The sequence below is a fragment of the Denticeps clupeoides genome, chromosome 2, assembly GCF_900700375.1.
Source record: "Denticeps clupeoides chromosome 2, fDenClu1.1, whole genome shotgun sequence".
Lineage (NCBI taxonomy): Eukaryota > Metazoa > Chordata > Actinopteri > Clupeiformes > Denticipitidae > Denticeps > Denticeps clupeoides.
Window position 1 is genome coordinate 10,813,844 of NC_041708.1, and position 12,521 is coordinate 10,826,364.

Genomic DNA, 12,521 nt, shown 5'->3' on the forward strand with positions numbered 1-12,521 from the left:
TAGCTTAATGAAAATGTGTTGATGCTTAAAGTGCTTCACTGAGCTTACATTGAAACATAAATTAAATAAAAAAGAACATTTGAAGGGCTGATGATCATCTCGGTCTGATGATCTGTTCGCTGCTGCCTGTCGCTGAAAGGCAACAAGGAGAGGGGACACTGGGCCACCACATTTATTGCTGCATTGATGATGGTTTTTCAGCGTTTAATTCCTATCATTTTTCTCATGGTCGTGCAGTAATTTAGTAGTCAGGTGACTTAAAAAAAGACAAATGACATATAACACACACAAAGCATGTTGCCCGACATCCACTGCAACAATAATGTTGTGTTCGGGTTTTTAAAAAGCTGTACTTGTCTAACTCTTAAGGCCCAGTCAAAGTTCTAATTCGTGGCTACATCCACTCTGTCCATCTGATGGGTGCAGGCTACTCGCCAGCACGCGCACTTTCAAAAGTCCAGGAATATCTGGACCACAGGCAATCAGAGGCAGGCCCTGCCCTTCATGATCTCTGATTGGATTAGAATACGACATGTACCTAATATGTGTCTGGTGCTTGAACCAAATGGATTTTACGGATAATCACCCCCCTGAACGCCTGTTCACATCAATGGGACCTCCGGTTTTTGAGGTTGCAATAAATTTTGTTAAAATAACAAAACATCAAACATTGAATATTGATTAACATAATCCATTCATTGCAAAATGGCCTTATTTTAATTTAATAAATGACATAATGTGCAAAGAGAAAGAGACTGAGCAGCAATACAATATTGTTCTCCATCTGTAGAGTTTTGGTTATAGGAGATCATTCATTAGTTTACAGTCAACCCCAAGGTCTTGTTGCACATCACTAGATATAAACAGTTTTTCTGTAATCACATTACACATTAAGAACAATTACAGAGTTAGTAGATACAAGTCTTAATGAATGGTCATAAATAGCCACAGACACTGATGCATAGGGACATATGGGATGTCATAAAGGTTAGATGTAGTTGCCAGGTGTCACAATACCTGTGTCCAGATATTGTATGTGATTTATATTTAGATTTTGTATAGGACACCTGTTGTCAGTCAGACACTGTGTTCTCACCTCTGTCTGAACGTGGGGCCTTTGGTCAAACTGGTTCGTTGGCATGGCATGAATCTGCTGCTCTCTGTCTTTCTTGCGCACGCTCTCGTAGGAAGGAAGGTGGGGCTGTGGTGGGATGTTAAGGTGATAGCTGTCTGGTGGCCCTGTGATGAACAGTTGTCCAGGCTGTCAAAATAAAAAAAAACAAATGAATCAGACCTGTGGTCTCGGGTGAGTCAACCATGGTTCTGAGGTCAAATTTAGGAAAATTTAGAAAGGTACACATGATCAATAGATAATTTCACATCTGCCTTTTTAATGATGAATTAAGTCCTCATCAACTGATCTGACTCACAGTCTTGTGGATCAATAAGCAACAAAGGCATGTCTGATGTTGTGTTGGATAGCTGCGTGATACATTAAAGGTTAAAATATGGACAGTTCCGGATACTTTTTCTCCATTGTCATAAGTTGAAGACATGAAAAACAAAATTGACCATTTGCCATAAAACCTCACATGTTCAGTTCTGTTATTAGTTTATGGTCTTATTATGGACATGACGTGAAACTAGATTGTTCATCCATTAAACAGAATACCTCCGGATCCTAAATCACAGGGCAAGAATGTGTTTGCTTTTCAAACCAGCTGCCACATTTGTGTATTGTGGGAAAAATGCAAATGGAAAAAAAATTAAATGCTTTCTGAGCTGCTTCTAACATTAAACAAACATTAAACTAACATTAAAGAAAAGGCCTATCGCCACACATATATAATTTCATTATATGATAGAAAATACAACAGCACATAATACATAAGAATATTTTCTTTCATTTCTTTTTGTTGGTTCTACTTTATGACTCACAGGGTTCTGTTGTGGTTCCTCCCAGCAGAGACCTGTCCTGAACTTGCAGCACAGTGGGTCGGTACGATACAGTAAAAGGAGCAATATGATGATCCCCACTGCAAACACCGCGGTGGACACTGAAACAGTGGTACAAAGAACAGAATTGCTCTTTCTTTAAAAAAAATACTCTTTCAAGGCTTTCTGATAATGAGTTGACATTTGCAACTTTGCAGGTGACCGAGGTGAATGAATAATCCCTGATGGCCAGTGTCCATTACGGTTCAAAACAAAGGAGTTAAAGAGAGAAAACTTACCTGAAGCAACGACAATTATGACACTGTCATAAAACTCTGATGACATGTCTTCTATATTTCTCAGCTCATATTCTTTTGAAAACGTTTCATGTAGTTTGTATGCACAACACAAATAAAATCTTCTGGCCCGAGACAAAATAAAGCAGCTGCCCAGGGTGAACCTGCTATCATCACTGACGTCATACGTCACAGTGACAAACAGGGTGGAACAAAACCAGAGTTGTACCAGCCTCCTTCAAACTGAACCTCATGCTCAGTTATGACTCTATGAACTCTAGAACTGATATGGGCTTTGGGTTGAGTGCAGGGTTGCCAAGTCGTTATATTTTTCAATAAAATAACATTGGAGTCAAAAAAATGCCAATTCTCATCAATATCTCATATTAGCTTATATAAGCATACACCTTATTTTGTAGTAGTATTGGTAGAAATAATTATTGTTGTTAAGTCCATAGTTACATGTTTTGTTTTGTTCCAAGATTTGCGAGATCTGGCACCCCCGAGGTGCGCCAGATTTACAAGATCTGGGGCGACCTCTACTGGCGCAGGTTTTCTTTTACTTTTCTGTTCTATTTTTGTTCCCATTGTGATTTATGCATCACTTCGCAGACGTTTTATCACTCGTGCACTACAAAGCTGTCACACAATTACTGCCCCCCTACACCGTGACTCATGAAATTCGTGTAATTTCGAGTGTAATTTCTGATAAATTTAATGGCCTTTTTTTTTCTATCCCTCTTCCTCCTACAAGATCGAGCTGTGGTTATTACCGCAGCCATGTAGATTGTGCGTCAGGCGCCTGGGTCTAATATAGACGCTGTCCGTGGTGCTGCGAGAGAGAGAGGGAGAGAGAGGGAGAGAGAGAGAGAGAGAGAGAGAGAGAGAGATGACGCTGGCGAGCGAAATGGAACGATGGAGAAGCGGCGAGACGAGGACGCGCTTCACTCCCGCGGCGCCCGTGGACGCAGCGCGATGGACGCGGACGCAGAGGAGCCGCTCGGAGCCCCTCCCGCCTCGCCACCCGCCTACAACGAGGACCTGACGCACAAGGTAAAGCGCTCCATCGTTACCGTCAAAGATCTGAAAACTTTCAGTATTACCTTAAATGCCAGTTGATCGTTGATCCATGACTTATTTGAATTAGTTTGGTTGGGTTGGTTGGACGCCAAAGTGTTTGAAAAGCCCAACAGAAAAACGAACGCATATCAACAGAATAAAAAGCTAGAATACAGTTGAAAAATAACTAAGGATGTACAAAATCGGGATGTGTAAAGTACATGAATAAGAAATTGCATACATGCAACTGTTTCAACAGACGATGCTAAAAAGCCCATTTTGTTGTGGTCGTTCCACATTTTCTCATCAGTAGCGATGGGGGAGGAGGGTGGGCTTTAGTCACGTTAGTTTCCCCCTGAGCAAAGCAGTGCCTATATTTTCTCTCGCTCTTGTGCTCTCCCTCGCACACACACGCCCAAAGGCCCTTAGCTGTTTACCATACGTACAGTTGCGTAGGCAGAACCAGTATTGCTGAAACAGTGCGGCTTTATCAGCATGTACAGAACAGCGGAGAATTACTTATAATTATGTGTAATTGTATAAAAGCTTTGAGAACCTGAGCCGCATTAAGACATTTTTATGCTGAATGCATGGGTGAATTTATTACATCATTGAATAGGCCTGTTACATAATCAAAATGGCAAACTTCATGAGGGGGTCATCTGGGGTCCCTGTTGGGCCTTCAGGTGTATTGTTTTTTTGTCTTTTTTCCCCCCATTGTAAGGTTTTCCCTCTCCATTAGGCCATAACAGCAACCATTATACACTATTAATATCCCATTTCCCATAGTCCGTGAAGGATTCCGGAGCATCTGTACAGATTCCACTTAATTAAGTTTCACTGTGTGGGGGAGGAGCCTTACATTTCCTCAGTAGCTGGGGTGGCTGTTGCCAAGGCAACCGCATCACTAGCACTTCCCAGAAGGTCTGGGTGGAAGGTGTTTAGTAATTATTCTTTGATACAGGAAGGTTTGCAGAAGGCTGTGTGTGTTTTCCCTTGTGGGGACCAGAAAAATGTCCTCTCAGTTTCCTGTCCTGTAGATCATTTGAAGTTGTTACACAGTCAAAACTGTGTATTTATATGGTCCATCCATTCAGTTAGCCTTCTGATATTATAACCTAGAATAATAACTTTTGGAGACTACAGCTAGACAATATAAAATCCAAATGTGCACATTCAGCTCAACCTAGTGACTGTAGCTTTTACAGGTTGTGTGTGTGTGTGTGTGCACGTGTGTGTGTTTACATCTTATTCAGGACAACTACACATGTGCACAGACCATGAAACTGTGGGGGCATTTTGCTAGTCCTCGCAAGTCCCAAACCTGAATATAAGACAGCTCCAAAATAATTAATTTATCTTTTTGTTATTATGCACACCCTGCATAATTAAGTAGCATTCTTAGTGGCATTCTTAGTGGCATTCTGATGGGAATGGTTATAGGTTCGTTTCCAGAATGCTGAGTGTTCCTGCGAGCACTGTGGGGGATCATTATCCGGAAATGGAAAGAGCATAAGTTCAAGGAAACAATGAAAGAACAAAGAAAGAAAATCAAGTTGCTCGAATAGCCCAGTCAATCACCTGACCTAAATCCTATAGAAAATCTATGGAGAGAACTGAAGATCAAAGTTCATAAAAGAGGCCCAAGATTTAAAAAATGTTTGTGTGGAAGAATGGGCCAGAATCATTCCTGAGCAATGCAGATGACTGGTCTCTCCATACAAGAGGCGTCTAGAAGCTGTAATCACCAACAAAGGCTTTTCTGCGAAGTATCAGATAAAGTGTGTTTAATACTTATTCCCTGTGTCATTTCACTTTATTTATTATGACTCAACTTAAATGTTCTGATTTCTTTGTATGAATTCAATATTTGGCTTGATGGCAACATCTGGTGGAATTTTTTTGTCAATAGCACACTTAGAAATCCCCTTACTGATAAAAATACTTATTTTCCCACTGTACATGGTGAGTCCTCTTTACAGAGTTACAATAATTTTCTGCATCCTAACATAAACGCAACCCTTTGTTTACATTTTGCTTTGCTATGTCGGAAAATTGGTCTGATGTAGCTTAACAGCCAGCAGCAATTTTATGAATGTAACTGATATTTTGACCCTGCAGACCATCTTGGTTGGGGACAGTGGTGTGGGAAAGACTTCACTGCTGGTGCAGTTCGATCAGGGAAAGTTCATCCCCGGATCCTTCTCCGCAACAGTAGGAATTGGCTTTACAGTAAGTCACCATTGGTTATATTGCAGTGCTATATTCAGATTAGTTGGTATTTGTTAATATCACTCACTATACTTAACCGCTTAGTCCTTTTACTCTATGTCGCGGCTGCTGGAGCCCTTCCTGGGAAACTGGATGCATTTTGAGGACACACCCAGTATGGGGCTGAAATTAGATGTAGTATAATAGAACAGTCTTGATGATGTTCTCGAGGCACTCATATTAAATACTGATTAATACTTTTTTTAAATGAAATTCTGCTGAATTATCTTTAATTATTGGGGCTATTTCTTATTATTCAGGCATCGATCGCAAAGGGACCTAATGCTTTGGTCACACAAAATTTATTCCCAGTAATGTCTTCCTGCAGCCAGTGAAAAAGGTGCTCCCTAACTGATAAAATATGTTCTTCTGTCTTTTGGGCTGGTTCTTTGTGGTTTCTGACATTCTTGATAGAGTAGAACACATTAAAACTTGAAATACATATCTTGGGATCTGCCTTCAGAAAACCGATCTAGCTGGAGCTGACCTTTTGTTGGTGTATTTATTTGAAATTTATCTCTGCATGCACGGATGAAGGAGATACCGGAGATACCGCAATCCAAAGCCAGTTGCCCCAGCAACCAGTATGCAGGATTCCACGGGCGCTGCTGTGACGGCGCTGACTCATAAATCAGTGCTGAAGGCAGCGTGTTATGCAAGAGGCAGCCGAAATAAGCAAAGGAGAAATCTGGTGACCACAGACTGTTGGTTTGGGGGCATCGGGGTCAAAGGTTATTTCTGGGCAGCTTCCCTCTCACTGTAGAGTCAGGCGTACTCACACATGGCATGAGGGTTTGCTTTTTAGGTTGTCTCTTTTTTGAACATAGATGGAAAACTGGACCAAGTGCTGTAACTATTTTTCACTAACGCTTGAAACTTTTCCATTTTCTCTCAGAACAAGGTGGTAACGGTTGACAACATAAACGTCAAATTGCAGGTAAGTAAAAGTTAGTTTAATACAATTTTTATAGATTTGGTTCTGATTAGAGCATAGCTATATATTTCTCAATTTTCTGGGTTTCAAATCATCAAAAAGTGCTAGTGGGTTGTTCCTCCTTTCCAATATTTATTTTATTTCTGTAAATTATTTCTGTAAATTGTGACGCCAAATACATTTCATTTGTGAACCCACTTCTGGGGGTCTGTTATAATGCTGTCAAACGGGTGGTCTTTTTTTTTTTTATTGCATGTGCATCATTGCCATGGTAGCACAGATGGTAGTACAAATTCTAAATAATAATAATAAAAAAAATGATTAAGGAATAAGAGTAATATACTATAATCAAATATTCCAGTTGTGCTGAGGGGATACATTATGATCCTATTCAAATATATTGGAATATATTTTATTAGATCATGAGGAATTGGCCACAAACACCAAGGAGAATCTTCTGATAGACATTTCATTTTGGTTTCATTTGTGAATATGGGGATTTTGTCTTTCGTAAAGAAAAAATTATAAGTTGCATCTGTGAAACAAAAGCCACACAATTTTAACTGTATTTGTCAAAGTATTCCATTTGAATTCACATTGTTGGTTTGTAATATGCTAAAAACAACGGAGCATCATTACACATTTATGTACATATTGAATTAGCCAATAGAATACTTCCAACCACAGATATCACTGCAATGAATCCACCCTCAGGCCAGTATTGCACAGTTTTATGTGCATCTTTGGTCTATTGTGGACTGAAACAATCAATGTAAACCAAGAACAGTGCTCTACACCAGTATGCTTTATTACAACCAAACAGCAGAGCTTGATTTCAAACTGAAAACGTTATGTGTCTTAACTTTTATTACTTTTTACTTTGTCTCTTTGTCTATTTCAGATTTGGGACACAGCAGGACAAGAGAGATTTCGCAGCGTCACCCACGCGTATTACAGAGATGCTCAGGGTAAGTGGCTCAGAATGAGGACTACTTGTTAGTGTTGTTAATCCACACAGTACACCACACACTCAATGTCCTGTAAAGACCGATATGACACTAGACCTAAAGAAATCCAAGTTAAAGTATTCATAATGATGACTGACTTCTCTCTTTTTTTCACAGCCCTGCTTTTACTGTATGATATCACCAGTAAATCTTCCTTTGACAACACACGGGTAAAGAATTTACAATTTTCTTCCAGCCCTCATTGGCCACTTGAACCTATTGCACTGGACCACTTTATTAGATACATCTATTCAACGGGTGTACAGTTATAGATGCTGTAACCATTAAATTCATTCACCATTGCACCACCATTGTGTTGTTAGGATACATTAGTGCTGACAGGACGTTTTAGCATATCAATGATGATTAAAGAGAGCTCCAAAACTCAAACACATCAGAAAGCTGTACAGTGTCTCTAATAGAATTAATAAATAAAACATTCATCAATGTTCAATAATGTATGTATCCTTAATGTATGTATGTGTGACCCTCTTTCTGAAAAGGCATGGCTGACTGAGATCCACGAGTACGCACAGAACGATGTGGTCATCATGTTGCTAGGCAACAAGGTCAGTGGCAGGACTGCAGTTTACAGGAAAGCAAAAAATATGCTCCAGGATACAGTCAACACCATTCAAATAATCACAATAACACGGTTATATTATAGTTTCTTCATTTCATTTGCATAAAGACATTGTTTATACTTCAATTTTCATATACCTCCCCTTTCTCAGACTTTGTCCACCCAGTGAATTTCCCAACAAAAGTAACTCCACCGTCCGTCACAGCTTAAAAAATGTGTGAAGCATTGCAGTTGCTCGGTGATCGGATGTAAAAATTAGCACAAATGTATTTTTTTTATTCCGTCACGCAAAACTCTAAAGAAACCGTGGGTTACTTACATTTTTTTCTGAAAAAATGGTGACACAGTTTCCTGTCATTGTTATTGGTGAATATTGTTATTGGTGAATGGTGATGATGACGTCATTTCCGTGAATGCGCTCTCACTTTTATAGGCCGCTCTCCTCCTCATCCCGCCTCTCTCCTCCTCATTAGCATTTAAAGCTACACACACCGAAACGGCACGTCCTGGGGAAAACTCATTGTGGGACTGGTTAAAAGTGTCTTTTCACACAACGGCTGCATTTTGGGAAAGGACTTCAGATATAGAATTAGGGGACTACTAAGACCTATATAAAAAAAACTTCATTTTAGTGATTGGTGCTAATGACACAAATCTGGTGATCTTATTCCTGTATGTGTGTGTGTGCGGAATCAGCCTGACTGATATTTGTATCTGCAGTCGGACATGATCAGCAGCAGGATGGTTCGGCGTGACGAGGGTGAACGTCTGGCGAGGGTGAGCACCATTCTGCGCTGCTTGCCTCGTCCCCAATCACTAGGGCAGGGGTTCGCATACTGTATCTGTTCTTACTATAGGAACAAAGTAATTTAAATCCAGTGGAGAAGAATTTTTTTTCTTCTTTATTCATATGTAGTCTGCAAAAGCTGAAGGCAGTTAATAATAATTTAAATATATGTGTGCATATGTATGTATTGGTAGTTTTGCACAAGCTACATTGCATATATCCTCTCTGTGACGTGTGCATTTTACTGATTATATTTCTCATACAAATGTGGGAGATTTCTGACATATTATTACGTAATATTCTGATGAGAGGTATCCTGATGGTGATAATCATTTACCTGGTCTTAAGATTGAATATACACACAATATACACCCCTGACCACAAAGTATGAATAAATATGCTTTGGTTGTACAGAAATACCATTTGTCAAGAAGAAGACTGGAATGTGGTTCTGATGCTTATTGTGTCGGTTCTGGTGCTTTCAGGAGTACGGAGTTCCTTTCATGGAGACCAGCGCTAAGACAGGAGTGAATGTTGATCTGGTTTTTAAGGCTGTGGCCAAGTGAGTTTCACAAAACATTTCAACTTTTGCTTAAGAGAACGATGTAGTGGACTGGTGCCCTTCCCTGGGTGGGTCTGTTTATATGATAGTTTATATGATAATGTTTTTTATTCATATTGGCCAGCTAAATGTACCTACTTCAGTCAAATTGTAATATTTTCTCATTCTGAGGCTATAAATGAACATCTTACTGATAGAGAGTGAATGTCGCCATCTCCATTTGGCTGCAAGATTTGGCAGACGTTTTACGCCGGATGCCCTTCCTGGCACAAACCACACATTTCCCCAGGCTTGGGACTGGCACCTACAAATACACTGTCACATGCATCCCCGGTGGCTGGGTTACTGGTAGAGACTGAACGTTCATCAAAAAAAATAATATGTTGTTTCATCAAGGATCAATTTTAGTTCCATGATTATGCAATATCGTCATTCTGCTGCTTGGAGATGTCATCAGGAAACACTACATCCGTTTCCATAGCTATGCTGATGATGCACAGGTTTATATCTCCATGTCCTATAATGACATTTTTAACAGCATGGATGGCCAAGAGCTTCCTGTAGCTCAGTCAGGACAAAAAAATTTGGGAGATTAAACTTATCTATGTTATAGATCACCAGGGGTGATGGTTAAAAGCAGAGGACACGTTTCGTTGTGTGTGCTGTGCTGCAGTGCAGTCACTTCACTTTCACTTTAAACTACAAGCACTACAAACGCTTGTCAACTGGTAAAAACATGGAAGTCATCTTTGATTTCCGATCTCAGATTTGTGCCTCCTATTATATCACCTTTAGAACACTGCCAGTTTTCAAGCCAACGCAGAGACTCTATTAATAACTAGTAGTGTTAGTGTGTTACATGGGTATGCACAAACCCACTCTCCTTTTGAAAAATGATATCTCATTTCAGAAATGATTCAGTGCATCTTTTTTCCAGGGAACTGAAGCACCGAGCTGCCCAGCTGCCGAACGAACCCAAGTTTCACATTCATGAGTTCATACAAACTCAGAAGAAGGAGTCGAGCTGCTGCAGCTTCTTGTAAGGACAGACAAAAAAGGGAAATGTATCACGAGACAGCAAACAAAGCTGAGCGCTGAAGATGGACACCGAGTGCTCGGGTCCAGAAGACCTCTCTGAGTTCGCTGTGGACCGTAAACTAAGTGCAAAGCCATATGCAATGCAATGCAGCGCCTGCACACCCCATCTGTATGCAAACCTTTACTTTTTAATAGGTAAAATGACGTTTTGCTGAAGTCCTGCAATGCCACTGTGTACCTCGAGGTGTGATAGAGATTTATTGCAGCGTCACGTCAGCGCTAAGTCCTGCCTCAGATCTGGACCGGTTTCATGCATAATGAATATAATAATATTAAAAATAAGTGGGAGGCTTGAGACATGCAGAGACATTTGTTTTTCACTAATTTTACCTCAGGTTAGGTAGTCCAGGAAGTGACAGGGACACGATCTGGTCTTTTGTCAGATAATAAAAATGATTTATTTTTCTGCATGAACTGAATCACATTCTGGCCAGTTATTAACAGGTAGCCAATGAACAGACCTGGAAACACATTGTTTTCTGTTGTGCTTCGTTGTCTAACGATCCTGCCACCGCTGTATCTTCCCTCTTTCGTTGTCAGTTTTACATGAAGTAAAAAAAGTTACAGTTTAGAAATCAAACCTTTCTGAAAACGTAAAGGTGAGTATATGTGTACAGATTTCTATGGTGCATTTGCCAGATAAGCACCCATTGTAATATTGTGGCTGGTCTCCAATTAATGACTGTTTTGATCACTGTTTTGGTGTTTATTAGGAGTCTACAGATGTTGCGTTACTCCATTCATGATACGGTTGCAGGCACCCCAGCCTCTGGTGAATACCATAAATGGTGAAATTCTGCCCCCTATCTGACGGAGAAAAACAGTTACACGTTGCACCTTCAATGTTGTCTGCAGGGTGAAAAGCCTCTTTAGGGTTCACAAGCTTGTTCTAGATTTGACATTATATAAGATCATTTGAAATTATGTCAAATGTCATATATGCTTTGTGTATATATTTGTCATATATAATCAATCTTTGGACTTTTTTTTTCTCTAGTTTCTAGTTTCTCTACTTTTAACCCATATAATATTTTTCCTCACAGACTATTTATCACAATATAAAATACGTTATTCATTTATTTAACAGAGCCATGCACAACCATTTATATTATAAAGCATAATGTATACATAAGGTAGAATAAAGGTAGAAAATAGGTTTTGTCTTATTAAAGTTTTTAAAGTTCATATTATTTATAACATTAGTTGAACTGAATAACAAGCTTGCTCTAGGTCAAAAAATAGGCTAAATGATATGCAGTTTAATTGATAGTAGTGATTGCAATTTTCGTAAGGATTAAAAGGTCAGGGAGTCCCTGTGGTCCAGCAATCTGTTTGATCCATTGATCTAAATCAAGTGTTGAAACATTTGTATGAGTAATTATAAAAGATAATTGAATATTGGAATAATGTGTTTTGGTTGGTTCCACGCATGTAGTGCTGCATCTCTGCATTCGACCATAAACCTTTTTGTATTCAGAAAGATTTTTATGAGAAATAATTCTTGTTTAAGGATTAATTGGTTATTTGACACACTAGTTTGGCACTATGTTCTGGTTGAATGTTAATGATGTTTGGCACAATTATACTGAATATTTTAGTTGGGGCTAAACACATGACAGAATTCCCATCACTCATACTAATGTTCGTTTCATAAAATGAATCAGCAGGTTAATTGTTTGTTTGTTTTTTTATGTCAGATTTGTTTTGTTTTGGTTGACTTAAAATACACCACTAGAGAGCAGCAAAGTCTATATACACCGGACAAACTTTGCATTTAGAGAGAAATTATGTACAATCGGCGATTATTTAACACTTTATCTTCACCACCTGATGCCATATATTATAAATATATCTAAATATATATTAGATTTCCCATAGATTTATGCAAATGTCCTGCCATCTATATTCGCGACGGAATACTTAATATTTTCGTAAAAACTCACCCACAGCTGGATGACGTTCATTTCCATTCTTTTAGTTTTTTATGAG

The 12,521-nt window shown here is 39.2% G+C and overlaps 1 protein-coding gene across 1 annotated transcript; it reads left to right on the plus strand.

Moving 5' to 3' along the window:
- The first annotated feature begins 2,974 nt into the window (after nt 1-2,974).
- On the plus strand, nt 2,975-11,936 carry LOC114784333 (ras-related protein Rab-37-like). Its single transcript, XM_028969645.1, has 9 exons — nt 2,975-3,284; nt 5,412-5,522; nt 6,457-6,498; nt 7,397-7,463; nt 7,620-7,672; nt 8,006-8,071; nt 8,806-8,862; nt 9,358-9,434; nt 10,372-11,936. The coding sequence occupies exons 1-9, from the start codon at nt 3,147-3,149 to the stop codon at nt 10,475-10,477; spliced, it is 717 nt and encodes a 238-aa protein (XP_028825478.1). The 5' UTR covers nt 2,975-3,146; the 3' UTR covers nt 10,478-11,936.
- The last annotated feature ends 585 nt before the right edge of the window (nt 11,937-12,521 follow it).